Consider the following 24,786-nt stretch of genomic DNA (forward strand, 5'->3'; position numbering starts at 1 on the left):
TTAAAATTCTATAGATAGCTGTACAAAGGCGTCTAAATAGCCTAAGTGAATTGCAAATAGAAAAGTGTAATCAATGTAAATAATGGAAAAAAAATCGAAAAACGATTCGTGAAAATCGAAAACAATCATTTGACGAATTTTTAACAATCGCTTTTTTCCATCTGTTCTCCTAGACATCCGATAGTATATACGTTATTTCATTCTGTCGTTCTTTTTTTTATCGAGGGAGGAAACGCGAAAATATCCCATAAATGTAGAGTGGACAGATGAATTGTTAATGCTTGTTTATAATTAATTTTTTTTCTTCTTTGATTTTTCTTGGGCTTCAGTTCATTAATAGTATTGCATGAATCCTTTTCAACTCTACGTATCAACAATAAGAATAAAATTTCAAACTGATCTGAATTTTTGCTTTCGACAACACACTACACCGGTAAACAAAATGACCGACTAGCCATCTTCAAGTGTTGTTTTCTGACTATGTCGATGTATTTTTCTTTATTTACCTGGACTCATTCTAACGAGCTTCACTTTGTTTACACTCGAGTACATAACCCTCCACATTCTCGACAAAACCCATTGTTAACAGCTTTCTCCTGTGTTCATTTGATTTGTTGATTTGAGGCAAAGCCCATGGTGAACGTGCCGGATCCAATTTTTCCGACATTCCTGTTGTTCGCGTGGACAACGACTCGTCTTTCCTTCAACGTTCTCGCTAAGATTCGTTCTTCATGTGATCTCTAAATACGGTCTACTTCACCAGCACTTTACCAAAAAAAACACGAAAATAAAAATTTTCCACCGTTCACCACCGGCCTTTCTTTGTTCGTTTCTTTGTTCTCTCAGTTCCGTTAATTTGAACCGGCTTACCGGCGTCTAGGGCGCAAGCGAACGGGATTCGTTGGATGACGGCGGGGGGTGAGGCGCCACTACAGCGCCATCATGCACCCGTCGTACAAACTTATTTTCAAAATAAAAATGGCGTCGGCATGTATTGATGTAAATAAATAACATAAATACAGAACTTGATTAGATTCTTAAGGAAAACAATCAATTCCAGTGCACTGGTGAATGGAGTCCTCGAAATAAAGTGTTGTGCATGAAAGATTTCATCAGTTACCAGTAACAGTGAAAAATAATCGTTAATATGTTGTTCTGAAGGTTGTATTGAGGTTAAAAACGTCCTCAATATGACAGTACGTAAATAAACCCACAGTCATGAAATTGGATTTCGCTAAAGGAGTGACTCAGGTTTCCAATTAGACAATAACTAATTATTAATCATCGACATGTCGTTGTTTCCGGCTTACGAAACCACTACTCCCTCTCAATCATCGGAGGTTGAAATTGTCGACAGTCGGAATGACGCAATTTGGTTGAAGAACTCGAGCTTTCAGGCGGAGATAATCCCAGGGTCTCCAGTTATATCCCCGTCCTCTGATTCCTCAAATGACGAGTTCTTGGAAACTCCCGGGGAAAAGGCACCGCCCGTGATATCTGTGAATTCTGACATCGAGGAGACTCATCGTTACTCACCTCCTCCGCCAAAGAAACGCAGAAAATCGAAGAAACGCAAGTCGAGTAAAGAAACAAAATCGAAAATTAAATACGAACTAGTGGTTGATAACGTGTACTTCGATGATAGAGTTCGAGACAAGGGCAACTTGAGGGTGGACACCCTCTGTTCACGAGCAAGGCCCCTCTACAGTTCTTCCTGCAAAACCCTGGGCCTCGCCTCTGTCAAGTACAAGAAAAAACAACTGTTGCATCGATATTTCGCGTTAATTGCTGATTCAGCTAAAAAATCGTCAAAAAAATTCAAGGCCGAGCGTCCGACTCCCCAGAATGATCCCCAGGTGTCACAAGAGTTCCTCAACAGTCTGCAGCAAACCAAAGAAGAGGAAACAAGGCAGAAGATTAAGGAATTCAATGAACAACTACTAGAAGACCCTCAAAACGTCGACCTCTGGGTCGAATACATAAACTTCGAGGATCGAGATCAGAATTTCGAGATGTGCCCTCACAGCATGAAATTGGAGACGGTAAAATACCAGAGGAAATTGGCGATAACGGAGAGGGCGTTGGAGAGCAATCCGAATTCTCCCCTTCTCTTGAAATACAAACTCAACTTTCTGAGTGAATTATCCCCAGCAGATCAATATTCCTCTCAGGTGGAGCATCTCATCTCGAAGGATCCAGGCAACCTGATACTCTGGCAAGCCCTGATAACTGCCACGAGGTCATCAATTGCCCTCTGTACAGCCCCAAAAGTCCTCGCTTTATATTCGAAATGCTTCGCAAGTCTGCATTTGTGGTCCAGATCCACTCCACAATTATACGACAGTAATTTACTCCAAATGTTGTACCAGTGTCTGATATTCTTGAGGCATGCCGGTCTCTGGGAGCAGATGTGGGAGGCCCTGAGGATGCTCTTGACCCTGAACCTGGGGATCCCTAGGGATTCCCGGAATTTCAAGGATTCGATCGACGAGAAGAAGCTAATTGGAATGGAGGAGGTCATTCTGACGTCACAATTGCCTCTAAATCAATTATGGCTTCGAGTGGAACTACTCAGGGAGAATTGCCACTGGATGACTATCCAGAAAGAGGATGTGGAGTTAATTGGTGATTCTCACAGGTTTATCTCCCCCGAAGACGTCACCGAATTTGTCCATCCGTTGTTATCAACCGGATCTAATTTTAGGCTCAGTATACTCGCACTTCTGGCACTTAAAGTTCCACTTTTGCCAACGAGACACGTGATTCTAAGTGAACTGGGAATGACCGAGTGCAATTGGGGAGTTGATTCTGCTGAAAGCCTTTTGCCTATGTTGTACCCTTGTGTGGGTGAAGTGGCTGGACATCAGGAGAGAATTTGTTTATTGAAAGGGTTGATTGAGGCGGGAATAACGAGTGGACCTCAGTGTTTGAGGTACCATCCTGCCCAGGAGGGCTTTGTGGATTTCATTCGGGATGCATTTCGAATTATCGCTGAGAAGTTGAACTTGAAGGAAAAGAATCAGATCTATGTCTGGTGGATGAGATTCGAGAGGAGTTTAGTGGGAGTTCAGAAATCCCAGGGGATCAGAAATGAGAAAAGTCTTAAAAAGTTGAAGGGGATTCTTAAAGAGTTTTTGAAGAAAGAGGAGAACAGAAATAACTTGGATTTTTATAGGGAATATGCTGTCATTGAGAGAGAGATGGGGAGGTGGGAGAACTGTATGAGTATTCTGGAGACTGCTATCGAGAGCCGGGGAAATGTGATATTAGGTATTAAAAATGTCGATGAACAGAAATGTGTCTTGAATCTTTATAGAACACTTCTGGAGTGTCTATTGGAGACGAGGAATTGGGATGTGAATAATAAGACGAGGATCATGAAAATTTTCGCACAAATGTCTTCTGGAACGTCTGAAGCAGAACAAATGTGTAGGACTGAGGAGTATTTGCGGGATTCGTACGAGGAATTTATTAACGCTCCAGATATCCTTGATGCTGGATTAGGCGAATATTTTCAACCTAATTTCTATTGTGATGCAGTCATGTGTTATGTTTACTTTCTGTACATTGGTGGGAGGGATTTCGAAGAAATTGACAGGGTATTCGACAGGTGTATCGAGAGGTCAAGGACAAATCGATATTTAGAGGTAAGTGTGCAACGGATGAAAATAGGGAACCTTGATTGTTCAGCTTTTGTTTTTTTAGGAAATCTTTTACGAGGGGGAATTAATATTCAAGCAGATGGTGGGCGAACACAGCGGGAGGAGAGTGAAAGATTTGAAGGCGAGCTTGGATATCGCTTTGAACAAATTTCCTGACAATTTCTATATGTTGTCAGTGTCTTCTGCTTTCGAGGTATGATGGGAAATTGTTCCATTTGACAATTAATTTCGTTTTTTTAATTGCTCTTTTACGTTCGAGGATAGGAATTTGATGAGAAAATATTAGCGTTTAGTGCTCACTCCACAATATAATTTGATCTCTCAAATGAGAGATTAAACCTTGAAGATCTAAATCATTGCTTCCACCTCATTGGACGCCATGGATCCACATGTTCTTAAAATATTGATGAATATGTCTAGATGTTGGGCGTTAAAATAAAAAAGGAAAATAATTTGTTTTGCAGAGTGAACTTCCGAACTGGTGGGTTCGACCATCAACCTCAACAACACGAGTTTGGCCGGCCATCTCCACATGTCTATCAGGCAGAGCACGTCTCAATTCCAAGGTCTGTCAAAATGATGACATAGCTAAAACTGCAGCACTCAACAAATTACTACACTTCCACAAAAGGCTCTCGAAGTACGTAACTGTGGATAATCTTTGATCCAACAGACTAATTAATACAATTAATTTAAACTCTTCTCTTACAGAATACCTGAAATTCGATGCTGCCCTTTGATATGGAGACTGTACATGCTGTTACTACGAGAACACAATCTCTGTGAGAAGAGCGGGGAGGAAATTTATCATGAGAGTGTGGCATCATGTCCCTGGGCTAGATGCATTTACATTGACGCTGCCGAGATTGCGCCTCAACTTCTCACACAAATTCAGGATGTTATCAAAGAGAAAGATTTACGAATGCATGTCACACCTGAAGAGCTCGATATTCTCAGGGGATGAATTGTATTCAGCGTTACAATTTTCATCTAGTAGAAATTTTGGGAGTGAGTCTATTTTGCTATGTCAGGGATTTATGTAAAAAATCAACGAAAATTTATAAACATTTGTTATTAAATTAATAGAGATACAATTTCTGTTTATTTTCGAAGATTTGCGATATAAACTTGCATACATTCTTTTAAGGAGACCAAAATACTCATCAATATTTGCATAGTCATTTTTACACCTCAATCCTCAAAATATTAATGAATGAATGAAATTAAGCTGTGAAGGGGTTAAACAAGGTACGTACATTTGACCACACCTCAGCTTTCAATCAATAAATCATAAATTAAATGAGATAGAGAAATTTTCCTTGAAATTTTTTTGTAGAACGGAGTGAGTTGCACAAGAGTTCTTCATAAAAATTACGTCGATTTCCTCCCTTTACTAAATATTCCAAGATAACTGGACAAAATCCACGTACTTCTTCTTACCCTTTCGATACAAAAATGTTCCAACTGACGATATTTTCCTACAAAAATCAATAAAGAGTCCCTATCGTATCTCCCCACCTTACGAAGCATTTCGACAGCTCGAATGCATCATAACATAACCTTAATGATCAGCTGAAGACGTAGAATTGGTCAGTGATGAAGGATTCTCTCTGAAACCAACTTGGTGGAGGAAAAAAATCCCTTCCAACTATTTTGGTTGCCCTCAACATCGGCTTCTCCTATTTTTACTCACGAGAGCCATGTAATATACACGAAAACCTCTTTTAAAATGGATAAAAAAGCTGTGGTAGTGGCTGGAGAGGCTCCAGAATCCGACGAGGATAACCTGGATATAAAAACGGTAATAAAACATCTCTAAGAACCCAGCTGCTTCTTCAGGTCCATTTACTCCATTTTACTTCTAAAAAATTTAATAGAAAAGTCATGAAGTATTTGACAATTCAAGGGTTTGGCTTTCAAGTATCTCCCTAATGCATCTGGAACAATAATATCTGGAGAAGCTACCGAGTCTGACGACGGTATGACCTTCATTTCATGGATAATAATTTATTCACTTATTCATTATCTATTTATTCTTCAATTTTGAATTTTGCAGATGGGGGTAGTTTGAGCAGTGCAAGTGTGGCAATAGATGTAACCGCTTGTCCTCCTTATGTGAACGTGGGATCAGGGAATGACAGAAAGTTTATAAAGTACAACAGTTTACTCCACCATAAATTACGTAAGTTATATAAAAGATATAATGAGGTAAAATGGGGGCTTATCGTGAAAATGTTAATGATATATCAAAGAAATGAGGTAATGTTTCATGATAAAATGGGCAACTTAGAATGGTCATTTTGCCCCAGCCGTTCGTAATAAATAATCATTGCATATTATGTTCCTTTATTGATTGCAATCATTACAAGATCAAATCAATGACAGTAATAATGAACTGGAATATATTAGTATATCAGAGAAAATTGTTGTTACGTATTTCGTAATTAAGACACTTACTATATTTAGTTCCTTTGCATTCAATATTAAACTATCATATTTAATATATTAACTCATTTATTCTCTATTTTAGTTGTATTAAATATCAGAAGAGATTCTTCTATTCTTAAAACACTAGAAATCAATGTAAAAATTAGAAAGTTAAGTCGTTCATTATCAAATGAATTTATCACAATTGGTAATAATAATATTAATGTGGTTTTGCGTTTTTGGCTGATCAGACGAGTGCAATGAGTCACTCAGGAGAAATATACTTTGTCTGGCTGATAACACTATTACCACTGGCATTCAAGAGCTCACTGGAATCAATAAACAGTTGGTGAAAAGTGAATTGACAGTTCAGGAAGCTGCATGCCAACTGAGAAATGCATCTGCCAGATGGAATGAAGCGTCCAGTGTGCTTTTCCAAATAATCGATGGAAACTTCTTGAATACCATTAAAACATAGACTATCGCTCGAACAAATTCATTTATTTTCACTCTAAACTAATTTCATTGTAAATGCGTAACAGTTCAATTGCGTTATCCAATTATTGTTCTATGTTTTCAACACAAAAAGGAATAAATAAATCAATGTTTAGATGAAAGCCATATAAAGTTGAAATTTCCGGAGCATAAAAAAAATATGAAAACTTCCTCGATAACGACTTTTTGAAACATTTAATTTGACATTCAATAATTTTCAGTTTACTTATTTATTTATTAAAATTGTACGATTTTAAGACGGCTGTTAGCCAGTAGATGTTGGACTCACAGTCAAAATGGCCTTGAATAAGAAAAAAACATTCGTCGATTATCTCAGGAGTTGTTGAGCATTTTTTGTTCGTCTTTGTTGAATTTTTTTTTTCTTGTTTCACGTTTGATGGCAGTAGGCTATTCGATAGATATTGACTAACAGCACGTATCGTAAATACCGACTCAGCTGCTGTTCTTTCATATTTCTGAATTATTCAAAACCTTTTAGAAGTTTACTTTACCATTCTTGGTTAACCTGTGGGCGAAATAAATTTCTTGTTGTTTCGGTTTAATGAATTACTGGCATTGTTTCGATACCAATACCTTGCTACTGGTCGTTGCATCGCTTCTTTCAGTTATTTTTTATATTATCCTACTTTAAATTCTATCTTTGTATATTTATTCCATTTATTTTACTCTCCTGGGATTATCCGTTTCCTTTGAAATAGTATTTTAGTAGCTCTGCGATAAATAGTAAGTGAAATAAGGCGATCAGTTCATTTTTCCCAGACAAGATTTGTTCAAATAGTCAGAAAAATAAGAAACAATATTGGACATGTATTGTCGGAAAGTTGAAAAGTCTCAATTCAATGACTGATGACCCATTTTACTCCAACAATTCTCTGCACAATTAACTCATACAAATACCCCATTGATCGTAAAAATTCTCTCCTACTTTCCCAATTATTGGGGCAGAGTGAGCAATCAAGTAAAATAGAGGCTCGTTATCTTCATTTTGTTCAATTTGAAATTGCCAGACTCCAATCAATATATATATTTCACGTACTTTCGCCTTATCTCCTCATCACTATATAACAATAGTATCATTATTAAATCGTTTAATCGACGTATTATTACGAGTAGAAATGAAAATCACATCGAGATAATGTTGCTTAGGGGGCCTCAGTGGGATTCGCAGAATTATTGACTCATATAATTTACTTTGTACAATATTTTTCATTTTAATTTGTATAATTAGAACCTTATCACTGGATTTGAGTCCTCTAAAAAATCTTATTGATGCAGAATTACAGCTGATGAGGATTGGGGGCAGGACGCGAGCATACAGTCTTTATAGAAGCCCCTAAAACTATTTTTCCCTTATCCTTACTCAATTAATCAATTTGATTTTAAATTACCTGCTCTAGTGGATTGTTATCTTTATTATCGTTACTCTTACCTAACAAATACTCAACTCCGCTTAGTATCAAAGGATTGATATCTGGTGTCACGTGGTATGGAATTAATATCCTACTGTTTTATTTCACAATTTTCTTGTGTACTCGTGAATTGGTGATCTAGATGGATTTAATGGTGGTACTTTTTTCTCTATAAATTCAGTCTTTAAACATTCCCTTGCACGTCAGTTCAACACAAAAAAATAGTCAATTTTTATCGAGTATTAACCTACGTACGAAGCTGTCTCGATTTCTCTTTCATTTAATTTTTGTTCATGATAGTTCAAGGGATTCGGCGGTTTTTCTAGTTTTTTCCTCTGGTTTCGTATTAGAACTGACACAGCCACACCATCTGTCACCGATTGGTATTACCCAAACGATTTATAACGTTACCCTATTCTCCGAAGTACATTTACAATCCTTGTTTCTCTGTTCAAACGATTATATCTGAAATAGTTATACAACTAACGTACCATTTATCGATTATTTAAACACTACATTTGTTTGTCATACTGAGCATCAATTATACAATTCCGTGGGGTGCGTTACTGTGACTCGGGCGGTCATAGCGATTTTTTTAATAATCAAGAAGAAAATCTTTTTTTTCTAAAAATTACTGAAAACAGACTAACTACTGATTTATCTCATTCAGAGAAAAATTCCAAGTGAATCTGTTGGATCGTTTTTGGAGTAGTTTTAATCACTATGTGAGCATAAATTCATTTTTTTTCGAGGAGAATTTTAACAAGTTTGCGACGTACAAATGAAATTTTTCTCTGAACGACTTTCTTAGAATTAGAGACTTTTTCATCGAACACCTAACAGAGTCGTTTTTACACTCGACTCGACAATTAGTTAATATAGATAACTGGTTGGTTACATGGTACAAATATTCACTCACAATTTACATTTAACCATTTAGCCTCGTGCATCCTAAATTCCATAGCAAACAGATCAATAACAATATTTATCTTTACCTTTCCTGAAGACACAAAATCCATGGAATCAATTGACGACTGAATCTCCAGACTGACTTTCTTTTCATCGGCGAACTATAATCCCCAGTGTATTCAGTCGTTAATTAAAACAAAATGGGCTCAATTCCAAAAGAGAATCAGTGTTTGCTGCAACTGTCGTCCCCTGTAGAAGAATCGACGTCGGACGCGATACATGTTGGCCAGTGTGAGGGCGCCCACCCCCCACATGGCCTACGCTCGCTCCATTTCACCTCCAGGTGCGTACATCTGAAGGAGTGCCATTGACTCTTGTGCCTGTCGTTTTTCCGCCAAAAATCGTCCTGATGCCTCCTTCAACTGCTCCAGGAACAGTCTGTCTGGTACTATATCCGCTAGACTGTCTGGATTCATATCACTTAGTAACTCGAGATCATTACCACCGAGAAGGGAAATGTGTGATGGATCACCGTGTAGTGTTGATACCAGTGGCTCAACTGGGCTTCGATAACGTTGTACCGCCTCATCGATCGTTCTACCAGCGTTATCAACATTGTCAACGACTATGTAACGTGAGGCAGTCTTACTGCTGCCTGGAGCTGCCCACTTTTCATCTCCCTGGAGTACCATTAGGCTTGTGTTTCTCTCGAGTGTTGCAAAATACTCCTCGTCATCCACCTCGGTGCCTGAAAAATATCACCACTTTTTTGAGTAATTACCCATGTTTTTACTTTTGTTTTTGAAAATAACTTCCGCATTTCTATTATTTAATTTGAGCTTTTGAACGTCTTTCTAAATGTTAAATATTCGCCTTAATAACTTATTGCAAGGAGCACCACCGAAATAGCTAATTATTTACTGTTACTTTCATGTCAGGAATTTGCGGATTAGTTAGTTTTCTCCGTTGGTTATTTGCAGGCGAAAAAAAAATTTTTGTGTTACAAAAAAATAACGGAGTAACCTCTATAATAGTGTCGTTTAATTGCCCATTTAATTGTGATTATCAGCTGTATGCAACAGTATATTACTTGAAATAGCCTATTTTGCCGGGCAATATTCAAAAAAGGATCTATTAGCCCGACAAAGAGCATGTTATTTTTTTTTTCTAATTCCATTTGTATCCGAGATAAAAGCCCAATAGATTTACCGATCATTATGAAATCCTTTTATGTGAAAATTCAATCAACCCCTCTCGCTGTTTCCAATTTCACCTTCACCCCAACTCCATTCATATTCCAAGCACGCTCAATGAATTTCAAACGTTGAATTAACATTGCAGTGGTGCACCTCAAAGTAGCAAAATAGAAGACTTACCATCTTGTTCCAATACAATAGTGAGATCAGCATTTGAGGGCAGTGCCAATCTACTTCTAGCCACGTTGGTGAGATTCTCCAGTGAAGAGGCAGTAATTCCTTTCCTCTTTTCCCTGCTGCAGTCAACAATTTTGTATGGATTTCCCGGTGATGGAATCACCGCTGCGCACTCCGACATGTTTACCCTGATGAAAAAGTCAATTCAAACTTTTAAAATTTTAGGTCAAGGGTTAATTACGTTTTTACACAAACAGGTAAATACTCAAGATCCATCCAATGCTCTAGATTCTCCTCATTATTATTTCTCTACCTTCAACCATTACAACTTAACTTACAGCTAAATCCCCAACGCACGAGGAAAGGAGGGCGCAAGGACTTCCTCCCTCAGTTCTTCTCAGAGTTCGTTGACACAAATGTCGTCCAACCACTTATTCAATACTTCAGAACCACTGAATCCTCATTCGAACAATCAGCCCAAGTGAACCAAATTCTCCAGTCAAATACGAAATAATTTAAAATGTTTTGTAAACTCTAATGTGGGCAGTGTCTACAATTGAACTCTACTCCGGCCAAACAACTTCTTCCACAAACTCCAAAAATCTTAGTGAATGTTTCGAGACAATTTCTAACGATCTCCCGTCAATGCTCCCTGAACCGTACAATAAAATCCCCTCACCAATCATCAGTTTGTTTACAAACTAATTCGAGAAGAAAAAAAATCATCAGACGGATAAACTTTGTGTCAGAGTGCAGTGTTCGGAGTGAGGACTACCGACCACCCACCCAGTCGTGCAATAATCCAACTAGCACTGGGTCAATGGTGCAACCACCCTTCCTATTTATACCCACGGCAGACTCGACGACGCGCATATATAGCACATAGCCACCACCTGCCCCCACTACTAGAAGAATCCTCTACCCCTACCCCAACACAAACTCCACCCTCTGCAAAATCAATAACCTACCCCACTCCTGTGTTTCATTCCTACCCTCCTCCCCCCCTCACTGTGCTTCTTTATATCTTGAGTTTATTTTTATTTTTCCAGTTTTTGAATCCATGACTGGAGCAGTTTTAGCCTCTCAGTTCAATTGCAGCCCCAATTTACTCCTCTTCATTTTATATTTAGGGAGTCCATGGTGGGGATCCGTTGTGCATCATCAATTTAGAGAGTAGTGAGGGTGGACGAGGGGACTGTAACTGCTCAAGGGTAGTTTTAATAACCGCTCTCGTTATTGTCCTCCTCCACTCGACTCGACGAGTTATTCTTCTAATGATCCCATTTTGTAATTTGCTAACACCTCGTCACCCACCCTCAGATTGAGCTATTGGTGGTTGGGTTCAATTGATATTGCACTTGCTCTGTAGTTATCGTGGTTTACATAGTAATTGGATGATATTAATGCGTTGTTGGTTGTTCGCATCAAAAGATTCATCTTGAATGTTTTTTAATTAAGTAAAAAAGGATTTGTCAGGTTTGCAAATTATTCAGCGGTTGACTGGTGGTTTATAATTGACAAATATGATTAATTAAGAGAGCTGACTGTATCTGTTTATCTTTTTGATATTTTTTTTTATCATTCCCTGAGACCGCGGATTTAAACGCATGTGGTATTGGATTATCGATTATTGTCCTCATTCACACTATCTTTGCATTACGGTTAGGATCGTAAATTAATTAGACTCGATTCAGGTGCCCATGAATCTTTATTATTTCTTCTTCAAGTTTAAAATTAAATGAAGGGAGAGCAGGAAAATGCATTTGCGTTAAAGTTTTGCCTATTTCTCAACGTGTCAGTGATATTGATACAATTTATGTATCAAAATGAACAGGAAAACCTGGAAAATAAGAATCTAAACGGAAATTATCACAAGACTAACATTTTAAAATGGTTCGTTTTTCAGATTGGAAATGATATCATAGTTGGTGCCATTTGAACAATTGGGTAATCTCGACGTAGACCAGGGGATACCAAAATTTAAAGACTCATCCCTGCAGTTATATTTAGGTACACGGCATTCAATATGAGAGACTATTTCCAGTTTAAAGTTAGCTCAGTCCTAGCTAAGACGTGATTATAGTTTGATCACGTTGTAAATCGGCGAATGTCTCAAACGACCAATCGAATTATCGAAGTGATAAATCATTATTTGAGTTAAACACAACGAAACGAATTGAATTGTTCTTCTGGTGAATTGAAGAATGCCTTTGAAAACGAGTGAAGAACCCGACGATAGTCAGACGTGGGAACTCTTGGAGAGGTGTATATTGCCGATAGCATTTTCCCACGCTATTGCTGTTATTTTGGCGACAATATTCAATACACTTGGCATATCCCAGGCATCGAGTTTTCTACTTTTTCTCCTCTTCTTGTCTCTCTCCATTGGTTTGACGTTATTCTATCACAATCTCAAGGTAGGCATATTCATAATTCAGAGAATTTTCCGGGGAGTAGAGATTCCCGCAGTGGTACCAGCCCTCCTGAGTGAACCTTTAGTTACAGCAGGATAAATTTAGAGCAACGGTTGAATAATTCACGTGGCATAGACCTGCAACGAATGACATTCTGTGTGACATTACGAGATGGAGAAAAGTTTAATGAATTGGTTTAATGAATTTTTCTTCATTCCACATTGTGCAAAAATTTAATTTACATTCATGTTGATGGGAGTAACACAGGGAATGATGATTGGTTCCAAACTGTTTTCATCGAATTAGAATGATCGATTGCTAAATTTACTGCTGAATTTAATGATGCAAATGCAAATTAGAAGAGAAGTATTTAAAGCTATTTAAATAAGTTTGAGTTCTGCTACATTTTCATGGAATATCTTGAAATCTGAGGGGGAAGACATGATTTTTGTCAGCGCCGATCTTGTGGAATGAATTCATTGGTACCAAAAACGTTATTACGAAAATGTCTCCAGCTTTTTTGGATCCGGAGATATTCCTGGAATACTCGACTAAGAATTAGGGCACCCATTTTAAACGGAATTAAACCGTTTTACCAGTTCATTAGGGGAATAACTGCGAATTGTAACTTTTGCAATTGATTTTTGATTCAATTTAATGTGTTATAGAATCCATAAACCGTTGGATATCTTCAAAATAACGTCAAACGCTTGGAGATTGTTACTTAATCCTCAATTAGATTTTGCTTTCTGAAAAATATAAACACATTCAAAATGACTTGTAATTTTATCCCATTAAGAATTAATTCTACTCAAATAATTCAGATGAAAACTCTCTCGAACAAATAGGAATGGGAACAAATACGGATAAAAGTTAAATTCTCAGTTTGCTGAGTTGATTTATTATTTGAAAGCCGAATTATACCGTAGAATTAGGTAATGAGATTATACATGTGATTGTGAATTTCATCTGCCGCTCTTCATTGATTTTTAATTCCATCCGACGTATCGTTCAACGTTCCGGGAAAAATGTACACCTCTTCACTTTTTGTATATGGAAAAATTCAATTTTCTGATAATGAAATCGGATAGAGAATTATATGTCACATAAATTTGCAGTGCAAACCTAACAAATTGTCATTCAAGTATTTAAATTACAATGAACTTTTGGATGCGTTCGAATCGACCGAGGGAAGTTGAGTGGACTGTAGATTTTTCCTAATTTTCTCCATTCAAAATTCATTCAACTTCAACCCTAGGGTCCGGAGTTACTTGAAAGTGAAGAACAAAGGGAATTGTGGACTTTTTCCCTCGTGTTAAAAATTCATTTTATTTTAGCCCTGCGGTCAAGTCAGGCAATTTTACTGGATCGAAAAAGTGGTTCGGTTGAATAGATGAAACTCAAACATTGAAAGTGGTTGAACGACCGATCAGTTAATACCCAAATTTTCCTGTTTAATGTGCAATACCATATTCTCTGTAAATGTAAATATTATTTGCAATTTCCGCGCATATGCAAATTCCCCTCGAATTATTACCTCCTCTCCTCAATAATTCAGTAAATACTTTTCTTCTGGTTAAAAAAATTAATTTTCTCTAAGTCTGGTTATACATGGAATCCATTATTCAAGTCTAAATCCAATTAAAAATCCACCGTGACACAGGTCATGTAACTGTTCCAGCAATTTTATATTGTTAACAATTCGTTCTATGATAGCCTCAGGACAATACCATGTGTTCTGCCAAAAACCCTCCTCTATCAATATGAATGAAATGTGAACTTTTCAATTTGTTGAACTGGCCCATGGCTCGATGGTTTAATATACCTATTGGATTAATTACACTCGGTCCGTGCCTCTGTGCAAGATAGGAAAAGGTTATTTAAAGCTATCGGTGAATGAAAAATCTTCTATTTATTTCTCTTTACTGTCGGCTGTGATCGACCATTTGACCACGGGTTTCAAGCATAATTTTCTCACATCCAATGAACCGTTTATATGCAATGTCACAGAATTTTGATACCAGAAACGTCAATTGATTCTTTGACAATTCAATTTCTCTCTAATATCATGCCCACACTCATGAATATAAGAGGTTTAAATTTCCAAGTTGATTGAAACTTTAATTGAATACGTTTTTCAATTTTGCCAGTGAAATTTGACCATCGGGTTATCGAAATTCGTGGGTTTTACAAATATGAAAGATGTAATTCAGTAGAATTATTTTTAGAATTCGCTAATAAAAAGCAAGTTCAATTCCGAATGTCAGCCAAAATTCCCTTGAATGTAGTTTTCCATGCTCCCAATAAAATTGCAAAATCTAGTTGTCATCAGCACACATTTCTATTCTTTATATGTAACTCTATTGAGGGGCTTTCTACCAGGGCGCATTGTTTTTTTAACGATAGCGCACGTAGAGACAAATTCTGGAAAAATCACTTTTCTCCCGCTGATCTGCGCAATAATAACACGCAATGTCTGCACAACTTTTTATATTACGCACAAGTGATAAAAGCAACCTTCGTCCATCTCGTCTAATTGCATTTAGTGAAAAGCCGCGCTCATTGTAATGGACACAGGCACAATTGAACATGTTCGGCTGTTAAAATTGGTGAACCGTTTGATGTGCGAATTTATCCTATTCGGTTAATTAAATTCCACACGTGGCCTCCGTTCAAGGTTACATAAAGGTCATCCCCATCTACCCATGAATGAAAAATTCGCAATTGATTGTTTGGTCCTGACGGGGTAATACTGAAGAACACGTGGAAGTTCATAAAACCCAGAATGCAATTAATCCGCTTTTTTAACGGGCATCGGTATATCGACATGTATCACCCCGTGACCTTCTTCGAACTTGAACTCACTTGTGACGAGGGCTTGACGCCTCATTATCCATGGCAAACTCTAATTTCCCCTTTAATATACATTGCGGTTTAGAACTTGATATTAATTCAAATGGATACCAGGTTACTGCTGCTGGCAAAGCCATCCTCATCACTGGCTGTGATTCCAGGGTGGGATATGCACTCGCCAAACGTCTGGACGAACTGGTAATATTCAACTCTAATTGCCAGTATCAAATTTCCGCCATTCTGTTTCCCTGAATTTCGCAGAGGAAATTATATTCTCAAATCAATAATTTGGAGCGATTTCACCCGTGAATTTCGAAATTCTTAGTTTACGAGAAAGTATGTTTAAAATTTATGTGAAAGTCATTGTAAATATTTGATTCTTGTCGTAGCTGAAAAATGATAACAATTGAGATCCGCCGAATTTCTAAAACAATTTTTTCATTTCATTTAATTGAAAGAATTATTTTATGAATAAATCATTGAATATGAAAAAAAACAGAAAAACATTTTCCATAGCTGTCCCCTTTTTCCTGAATTGTCAATTAAAAAATTCTCAAATAGAGAATTGTCCTAGGGTTTCACAGTATTCGCGGGCTTTCAAAATGCATCAGAGAGCGAAGAAAAAGTTCAGAGTTTAAAAGAGGCAGGTTCCGGGAGGCTTCACGTCCTTCAGCTCGACGTGACAAGCGAATTGGACATACACTCTACATTTCTATACGTCAACGAAAATCTTCCGGATGGTGCACCAGGTAATCTATTAAATAATTGATCACCAACAGAAGCATAAAATGTGAATTATTTGGTGGTGAGTGTAATAAAAATTCTTCAATAAAAACCAGGTTTATGGGGACTCGTGCATGCCAACGCGTGGGTTGCACTAGGTGAATGCGAGTGGGTACCGCTGTCTGTTGTGAAGAAAAGCGGTGATATCAATTTTACGGGTGTTGCACGACTGACTCAAGTGAGTAAGAAAAAAATTTCAAGAATGACAGCAATATGATAGATATTGCATTATCGGTATTTTTCCAATTCACGAGAATTTTTTTTTTCTATCATGAAATTGATCTATTGCAGGTATTCCTGCCGCTTGTGAGACGCTGCCGGGGTCGCATCGTCCTTGTATCGAGTATTCTGGCCAGAATACCCAGTGCTGTTCGTGGAATTCAATGCGCAAATGGGGTAAACTTTTTATTAAGCTTTCATATCAACTCGATCATAAAATACGTCACGATCCCCTGACTGTAGATTTTCACGAGATTCACAGTTTCGTGGAACAAAATGGGACCATAAGGGCGAACAATGAAACAGTTAATGTTCAATGCAACATGAAAATTATGGGAAAATATCCCATGGTAAATACGACAATTAAATGACGTATTCGGTGGCCAACCCATCGGTGGAGGAATAAAACAAACTATTGCTATATTCAATGCTTAACAGTGGCTATTGGGTATTACGCTTTCACCTGAAAATTATTTCCAATGAAGGAATTAACCCAAATGATCGTGCCATAAGGAAGTGACGATGCAAAAGAAATTGAATCCATTTTATGCTGAATTTTTTAATGGATAAGAGTATTCAGGGTTTCGTCAAATTGACGTATGACAAGGGATTCACAAAGACATCTTTTCCATCAAAAGCACTGTTCCAGTGAAGAACTTATGAAACTACATAAATCAACTTAGATCTTGCGAAAGTTTATGTCCCATAGGAAATGACTGATCTTCTAGCGGTTTTGAAATTTCACAACTAATTCGAATTTCTACGTAGAAGAGCGCTGGCAAAGAGAGAAGTTTTCACTTTACTCCCAATGTTTACAACTCCCAAATAAATTTATCAATCGAGCTCAGTTTATGGTAATCACCAACAAAAAGCGTCGTACTTTCCATGAAAATAGAATTCCACTTTCTCGGGGGTTCAAGGGGTCGTCAACATTCGATAAAGAAACGCCAAGTCAACGGTTTCAAGGCACTCATCTCTATTGTTGCATCTCAATAAATAAGATTTTCGAAATCTGAAACAATTTCAAGTATTTACTGATAAATCTTGAATATTCAATGAATAATAAAATTAAAATATAAGTTTCTGCGACTGCGCCCAGCTATGGAAAATATTTAGATATCCTTAGGAGCTTGAAAACTCGCATTATTAAATTCACAAGCCACATGTTCTCTAAAATGTGCTTTATCATAATTTCAGGCTGCTCTGGAGGCTTGGAGCTCGTGTCTACGCCTGGAAATGCGACGCTGGGGAGTGGACGTTGTAATAATTGAAACAGGTGACTACGTATCAGGTAACACGTGGTTAAAAGACAACATTACAATCCTAAACCAGGCGAGAGACATGTGGGTACAACTGGATCCGCAGACGCGCAAAGAGTATGGTGAGGAATTATTCCAGAAGGAATTACTGGCATTGGAGAAATATACGAAAGGACCAGAAGCTGATTTGACACGTGTTCTCAGAGCACTGACAGACGGTGTTGTCAAGACATTTCCAATGAAACGATACACTCCAGTAACTCGCAAGGAGAGGCTCCAAGCCTTTGTCAGTGATCATTTTCCGAAGTCCATTTATGATATTCTTTACACCGATTGAATCACAGATTCGTGAAGATATTCTAACTCGGACAGAGAGACCTCCTCAATGAAAGAGATAATCGATTTTTGTCAGCGCAAAAACCTGCCTTATGTATTTACAAATCACATTATTTATTTATTCATCATTCAGTCAGCAGTTTTTCCTCCAATCCATCGCTCTATTTTTTGTCGCTCATTTGTGTCGGATGACGGATTTAATAAAAAACTGAAGATCTCATGTCTGACCATATTTGATTTAATTTTGACAATTTCCGTTTTGCCTCTACCTCTCCTTCAAAATTGTTTTGTTTGTTTTGGAGTATTTTTAGTGAGAAAACAGAGGACCCCATCGTAAATAACAGCTATAAATATTTGAATGACATATGTGCAAAAATGGATTTGACTTGAATAAACACCAGAAACTCGTAATACCACACTGGAATTCATTGGTCTGTACAACTCCAATGTATTTATAGAAACTCATATAATCTTGAATTGTTGCTTGGAGCATTTTGACTCATGAACCTTGACAAATTCCCCAAAATAAAGAAACAAGCTAAACACACGAACTTCAATAAGCGATATTAAAAAATTCGAATCAATACTCTCGTCTGCTCTTGCACCCCAATAACTACCATACGACTCCCTACAAATAACTAAATAAATGTGAGAAAAAAGAAAAAGTCCCCTCCTCAGTCATTTCGTTCTTGAAGAAGTTTTTCAAAATGATTTCTCTCAGCGAAAATAACCAGCAGAAATGACAAAATAATATAGAAGTACAGGTTTGACAGATAAAAGAGGTCTAGGGTGTTGTCTACATCTGGAATAACAAACCGAGGATTAAAAAATCAAATCAATATTGACAGATATCTCCTCAAATTGAAGTAATGATAAATAATTGAATACAAAGGAATTCAATGTGAAACGCAATATTCATCCCATAGTTTTCAGTTTATGGATGACGTCAAAATTAGTAAAATGTTTGGGGTGGCAGTTTTGTTTGTTGTGGTTATATCCGCTAACTGTGATAAAACCACGTACCATAACATCTGGGGTGTTCCCGAGATTTTACCTGGGAGTCCAAGAGTTGACAAACGGAATCAATACGCGTCCAGGTATCCTCCGAAAGTCAAACAATTAAATATAGCAAACAAATAACTCAATAAGCATAAATAAAGTACGAAATACCTGGATTCCCTTCAGCCGAGGGGCACTGTCACCAAAAGAATCAAATGGAGTTGATTCCACGTAAAATCCACATGCTCATCGAATAATCTCGCGAAACAATGAATGATGATCCTCAACGATTGTCAAATATGTCAAGCACCCGATTTTCTATTGTCATTTTTCACTCGGTAAAACAGTGATGACGATTGCCAACAGGAATTTGTACCCTAACATGCTTAGCCGGCGGGGGGTTGCACATGGAAAAAATGACTAATGCACTTGATTGTACATTGTTAGTACAATATTGTACATATATTTCCGTTGTAGGTTCGTGGATAATTATCATAATTAATAATGATATTTTGACAATGATGTTGGCCAGAAAAAAAATGAAAAATCAACTTGTTCACTTGAACTGTAACTAGTTTTGTAGGAAATCGTTTGAAGATAATGATTATAGGGGTTTACTCGTTTGTAGTTACCCCAATCATCGAATACAATCAAATTGCTCGCCGAGCCACCAGTTAAGTATGATAGAGGAAGGATTCTCAAGTCGGGGGGGCTCCGTTCGTACTTGTTCAACTGTACAAATGATCAACTGTACAGAGAATTTTCAAACGGTGAGAGCACCATTGTACAGGGATTCAACTGTCGAGAGAAAAAACTAGGCATAACCACATCTGTACAGGCGGCGCAGGGTGGCTTAAACAGCGTGGACAAGGTAGAGATTGATAGTTTTTTCTCTCGACAGTTGAATCCCTGCACAGTGATGCTTTCACCGTTTGAAAATTCTCTGTACACTTAATCATTTGTACAGTTGAACAAGTACAAACGGAGCCCTCCCAGGCTCAGTTCTGGGAGTTTGAGCGACGCCAGGCACTCCACGTTACCGACGTAGTTTCACCCCACGGGAAACGGGGCGCCACGAGTACTACTGACGTGAATGACGGAGAGTGAGTGAGAGAGAGAGGGAGAGGGAGAAAGATATTTCTCTCTCGCTCATTGGCATTTTCAAAACAGTCCTTTCAGGGGGGGGGGCAGGGAGGTTCGCGTTTCTCTCGGCTCCTGGGCCTCCTAGAGCAAAAAGGGCCCGGATTTGGGTTCACACCGTTTTTCCTCCATATCTTTGGAAATATCATAGCTAGGACATTTTGGCTGGCGCCATTGGATTCGTGAGATGATTTCCGATCTTTCTACGGGTCCGGGAAGTTTCTAAAATCGATTGCACGTAGGTTGATTCTTGTCACTCTCTTCGTCATACATAGATGCATTGTTTTATGTTTTTCAGCTATATATTATTTTTTGGTGTCATTATTCTTTGTCAATTATGACCGAACGGAGCAAGCACTTCTGCTAGAACAATGATGAATAAACAGAATCTCATCATAGCAATGCACCTACAGGCGGAACTTACTCCGCATTCGATCCCTGTTCGATTCCCAACACATATTTTCTTTTTAGTTATTATTAACTTTAAATTTTTCTCATCAGTTATGAAGAATATTTTCAATATTTGGGGAAGGGTCCGTCGTCAGAAGACCCATTCGGGGGTGGGGTAAGGATCGCGAGGATTACTTCGGGGACGGTTAAATGCTCCGAGTCCCCCAATGTACTCTGAGAACCTTTAACCCTCAGAGTCCGTTAGGCGATTGAGGAGATCTAACTCTCCCCGTAAAACAATAAAAAATGTTGACAAAAATTTTAAGTGTAAAATCCTCGTGTCTTCAATTTTTTAATAATAATTTCAGATACTTCACTGAAATGTGTGTAATTTATAACGAGTTTTCCTCATTTTCCACTTCAACAATGTCGTAGCACTTCACGCAGGTCATTACAAGCGGTTGATAATACTCAAAGCCTTCGTTCATTTTTCTCAATGATGATCGCACGCATAAGTTAATTGAACCCAACTGCTGATTAGCCCACACAATATTATTCTGCCTCTCCGCTAATATTTCGGCTTTCCAATTTGCAAGCTGGGTATTCAAATCCCAGGACTCAATACATTCATGTACGTTTTTATCCGTGGAACAGTCTGCGTCCATTTCCTTAATTAGGATCTTGAAGGCGTTTTGTTTCTGTAAACACCGGAAAAAAAATTATTCATCGTTTGGTCTATCAGTTAAATATCTAATGACTATCACTTCTCAAATATCTTATTCGATCTTCTTGAGGTAGATGGACCACGAAAGATAAATTATTTTACCAATTAACTGACTCGGGAAGAGCATTTTATTTACTTATAGTTTTATTTTATTTTCACGGAAGAGGGATATTCTCCCACATCACTTCAGTCGCAACCGCGGTATTTAGGAATTATCCCATTTCGACATTCGAGAATCGATTGTTTTTACGTCATATGCGTTCGAAATTTCAGAGTGCGTCCGAACAACGACTCAATTTATCAAATTTTGAAGATTGATTCTAATCGATTTATGCAAATAATCGATATTCATGCATGTTGAGTTGATTTGACGCGTGTTGTCGGTAAAGAAGAGCCCATTGGCTGTTTGTTCTTCAACTACGAGAGTCGTAAGTCACGCCATATGAGGTAGTTAATTGAGAGTTACTATTAATAAGAGCAGTCACATACTTTTATATGTAATTTTGTTTTTTTATAATAAATTTTCAATTGTGCTGCTGATCGATACATTTACTTTCTCATAAAATAATTTGCGGGAATAAGGCCCGTCAAAGGCGATCGCGATTTAAGAGCGTTGACATTTATGACCTAAACATTTATCGAGTCGAATCGAAACTCTCGACAGTTGAAGGCTAAAATCTGCTACTCATTTCTCACTGTTCATTGGCTCTCAATTATGCTCATTTCCACTCATACTTTTTTTATTATTGCTACCCTCTATACTTCATTATTATTATCTAGAATCAACAACATCATTTATTTACCTGCAGATGTTGGCTCATAAAGTGGTCGGTAAAGTTCTTATAGAGCCTGGCACCACTGTCGTAGCACTCATTTACCTCGATGATGTACTTCTTCTTAAATGTTTCGACTATTTTATTGGTGATGTTAGAGCATCGCTCGGTCTTCTCCGCTGAACAATTTCCTTGGCTAATTTGCGCCTTAACAAATTCAAATTCGACAATTAGATGTTGTTCCCAATTTAGGAACACGAGGTGCAAGCAATGGAACGTAAAAAAGTAATTTTCTCAACACCGTATGGAAAGTGAGATTTTACGCACGCTCTGCATGCGCAAAATTCCACTTACCACACATTGTGTCGTGAAATGGTGTTCGATACTCGCGGAAAAGTGATTTTAGACTCGCGGGATCATAGCATTTGCCTTTGTCTGGCCGTATCGTAATGTACCATTATGCAATAAGTGCGGTAAAAATTTTCTGAAAAAAACTTACGTCGTAATAGTTTTTGACAACTCTGAGCCTCCTTTCCAATTGTGCGATGTCGTCGGGTTGTGATTCGTTCAAATGGACCTCGATCCAGTTGACAAAGCTCTGGAGATCATTTAGACTGTCGGCAACCGTCGTGTTGAGGTCAGATATATTTGAGCTCGCATTACTCGCCTCGATCTGGAAATTAAATCGATAATTGAGTTTTTTTCAATCACTCGAAAATCGAATTATGATTTCAGATTTTTTTTTGAGAAAATTAATTTTTTCTATTAAAGCAAAATATGTGAGCACTTGATTTGGATTTTTATGATTTTATTTGTGCATCAACGGTTTTTTTTTTTTAAATTAGTCGAAAATCGACTTATGGTTTCAGAATTTTGTTTGGTAAATTTTTTTTTTTTAACGCATGGGGAAACACGATTTTTAATTTTGTGATTTTATTTGTGCAATTAATACTTGAAAGCATCAATTGCACAAATTGCGGCATTTGTTCATCATGGTCAAGAACATCTGGTCATAATACTTCACAAATGTACATAGGAACATTGTAAATTTCAATTGTAGATCATTTGCTTTAAAGACATGATGACAGTCATTATCATTCCGAAAAAAGGTGATTACATTACCTTTCCAAACAATCTAAATACATTATCGTTCCGAGAAATCGTTATAACATAACACCACTGATAACACTGATTAGCAGCGAAAATTTGTAATCATTAAAATAACTAAGAAATATTTCTCACATGAATTCCACTTTTTCCATCGATAATAAGATCTCAGATTAACGATTCATTCATCCATTCATTAATTGCCAACATTAATTATTTTACGAAATCCATAGGAATCAGAAAACAGAGCGATGAAACATTAGATAATATTTTTTTCTATCGCTTAACAAAGACCAACAAATCAATGCGCATATGCCGAATAAGTGATGAACAAGTAAACAACCGCAGGACCGTCAGTCGCAAAGAGAGGGGGTTCCAAAAAAATTAGCCTAGGAATTTTCCATTGGGCTGTTTGGAAGGAATGTTGAATTTACATTGTAAGAACTCACCGCCGCAGTTGAAATAACGGTAATGATTACGTTGATAAGAAATTATTACGAAAAATCCCGGAAAATTTCTATGAGAAAGGGGGAGGACGTCTGACTAAAATTTTACCAAAAAAAATGGGAGCAGAGTTTATAGAAGCACAGTCATAATCATAATCGGCGAATGCGAAAACATAGATTCCAACAAAAAACTTGATGAGCCCAAAAAATTTGGATATTTTCCAAAAAAACGGAAAAACCACTCAACCGATCTGTTCCAAAATCTAATCAACATTGAGATACAGGAAGACTGATCGATCCCGTCATTAATCACTGCGAGTGCACCATTTCTTATTGAGAAATCGTTAATGAAAATTTCCGGAATATTCGTTAAAATGGTAAAAATAAAGATTGTAGAAATCTCGAGACGTGAAGTTATAATGAAAACTTTTTTTTTTATTGTTTTAAGTGCTCAAATCTACATGATTTATTTATACTGTCATTTGACTTAGTCTAGGTAACGAATTGCAATGAAGGTGAGTTACTATATATTTTGTCTTGTCTTTATAATGAATTTGTGTATGTTTCCGAGTAGTTTTGAGTTTGTTGATTTTAACACGAGAGAAATTAAGTTGTCAGTGGGTATTTCCAGTCACTATAATCCTGTCAAGAGTATTGACCTCTCATTGGTGAGGTTGGGGAAGAACCAAAGGCTGTGCTCGATGTCTTGTGTTTCCTGTCCGCAAGGACAATGATGCAAACTTGAGATTCGATTTTCGGAGTGTTTACTGTAACTGTCCTTTATCGGGACGTGACAGATTGGTAAATGTACCACTCACCTGAAAGATGACCGCTACGATCACGAACAGTAGTGTACGGGTTGACATCTTGTCTTGCATTATGATTTTGGAAATGATTTTCGGAATTATTATAGGGAAACGCTCTCCCCCCACTAGTCTTATTCCACGATTTTCCCATTACAACACTTGGATGTGACTGCGATTAGATGAAGTAGCGATAGATAATAAAGGACTGGACACGTCGATGTGATTCTAATTATGTTCATTT

General features: G+C 37.5%; 4 protein-coding genes and 1 long non-coding RNA gene across 5 annotated transcripts in view; 2 read left to right on the forward strand and 3 right to left on the reverse strand.

Moving 5' to 3' along the window:
• Positions 1–900, reverse strand: part of LOC135164895 (uncharacterized) — a 65,575-nt gene extending 64,675 nt beyond the window's left edge. Inside the window, exon 1 of the long non-coding RNA XR_010299403.1 lies at positions 507–900. This is a non-coding gene — a long non-coding RNA (uncharacterized LOC135164895). The remainder of the gene's footprint in view (positions 1–506) is intronic.
• Positions 901–960: 60 nt separating this feature from the next.
• LOC135164880 (nuclear exosome regulator NRDE2) lies at positions 961–6,333 on the forward strand. The gene is made up of 7 exons (XM_064125645.1): positions 961–3,647; positions 3,706–3,855; positions 4,127–4,302; positions 4,374–5,463; positions 5,540–5,641; positions 5,719–5,844; positions 6,193–6,333. Exons 1-4 carry the CDS (start codon positions 1,290–1,292, stop codon positions 4,624–4,626), a joined length of 2,937 nt encoding a protein of 978 aa, XP_063981715.1. The 5' UTR covers positions 961–1,289; the 3' UTR covers positions 4,627–5,463; positions 5,540–5,641; positions 5,719–5,844; positions 6,193–6,333.
• On the reverse strand, positions 5,992–19,781 carry LOC135164893 (DNA fragmentation factor subunit alpha-like). Its single transcript, XM_064125671.1, has 3 exons — positions 19,331–19,781; positions 10,300–10,484; positions 5,992–9,671 (listed from the first exon to the last, which is right to left on the reverse strand). Exons 2-3 carry the CDS (start codon positions 10,475–10,477, stop codon positions 9,241–9,243), a joined length of 609 nt encoding a protein of 202 aa, XP_063981741.1. The 5' UTR covers positions 10,478–10,484; positions 19,331–19,781; the 3' UTR covers positions 5,992–9,240.
• LOC135164890 (D-beta-hydroxybutyrate dehydrogenase, mitochondrial) lies at positions 12,501–18,380 on the forward strand. Its single transcript, XM_064125667.1, has 6 exons — positions 12,501–12,713; positions 15,678–15,761; positions 16,138–16,312; positions 16,403–16,524; positions 16,638–16,742; positions 17,763–18,380. The coding sequence occupies exons 1-6, from the start codon at positions 12,501–12,503 to the stop codon at positions 18,159–18,161; spliced, it is 1,098 nt and encodes a 365-aa protein (XP_063981737.1). The 3' UTR covers positions 18,162–18,380.
• Positions 19,782–21,033: 1,252 nt separating the features above from the next.
• LOC135164384 (uncharacterized) lies at positions 21,034–24,654 on the reverse strand. The gene is made up of 4 exons (XM_064124661.1): positions 24,558–24,654; positions 22,686–22,859; positions 22,217–22,393; positions 21,034–21,387 (listed from the first exon to the last, which is right to left on the reverse strand). The coding sequence occupies exons 1-4, from the start codon at positions 24,615–24,617 to the stop codon at positions 21,082–21,084; spliced, it is 717 nt and encodes a 238-aa protein (XP_063980731.1). The 5' UTR covers positions 24,618–24,654; the 3' UTR covers positions 21,034–21,081.
• Between the last annotated feature and the right edge of the window lie 132 nt (positions 24,655–24,786).

The sequence above is a fragment of the Diachasmimorpha longicaudata genome, chromosome 7, assembly GCF_034640455.1.
Source record: "Diachasmimorpha longicaudata isolate KC_UGA_2023 chromosome 7, iyDiaLong2, whole genome shotgun sequence".
In the NCBI taxonomy this organism is placed as follows: domain Eukaryota; kingdom Metazoa; phylum Arthropoda; class Insecta; order Hymenoptera; family Braconidae; genus Diachasmimorpha; species Diachasmimorpha longicaudata.

Bases quoted from the DNA above. Each gene is read 5' to 3' on its own strand.
- LOC135164890 (XM_064125667.1), top strand. From the start codon at position 12,501: ATGCCTTTGAAAACGAGTGAAGAACCCGACGATAGTCAGACGTGGGAA. The intron at 16,313-16,402 runs GTAATCTATTAA...AATAAAAACCAG, and splicing joins TCTTCCGGATGGTGCACCAG to GTTTATGGGGACTCGTGCAT. The intron at 16,525-16,637 runs GTGAGTAAGAAA...GATCTATTGCAG, and splicing joins GTGTTGCACGACTGACTCAA to GTATTCCTGCCGCTTGTGAG.
- LOC135164384 (XM_064124661.1), bottom strand. From the start codon at position 24,617: ATGCAAGACAAGATGTCAACCCGTACACTACTGTTCGTGATCGTAGCG. The intron at 22,860-24,557 runs GTGAGTGGTACA...TTTAATTTCCAG, and splicing joins TCGTAGCGGTCATCTTTCAG to ATCGAGGCGAGTAATGCGAG. The intron at 22,394-22,685 runs GTAAGTTTTTTT...GAATTTGTTAAG, and splicing joins TTGTCAAAAACTATTACGAC to GCGCAAATTAGCCAAGGAAA.
- LOC135164893 (XM_064125671.1), bottom strand. From the start codon at position 10,477: ATGTCGGAGTGCGCAGCGGTGATTCCATCACCGGGAAATCCATACAAA. The intron at 9,672-10,299 runs GTAAGTCTTCTA...GATATTTTTCAG, and splicing joins TATTGTATTGGAACAAGATG to GCACCGAGGTGGATGACGAG.
- LOC135164880 (XM_064125645.1), top strand. From the start codon at position 1,290: ATGTCGTTGTTTCCGGCTTACGAAACCACTACTCCCTCTCAATCATCG. The intron at 3,648-3,705 runs GTAAGTGTGCAA...TTGTTTTTTTAG, and splicing joins GGACAAATCGATATTTAGAG to GAAATCTTTTACGAGGGGGA. The intron at 4,303-4,373 runs GTACGTAACTGT...CTTCTCTTACAG, and splicing joins TTCCACAAAAGGCTCTCGAA to AATACCTGAAATTCGATGCT.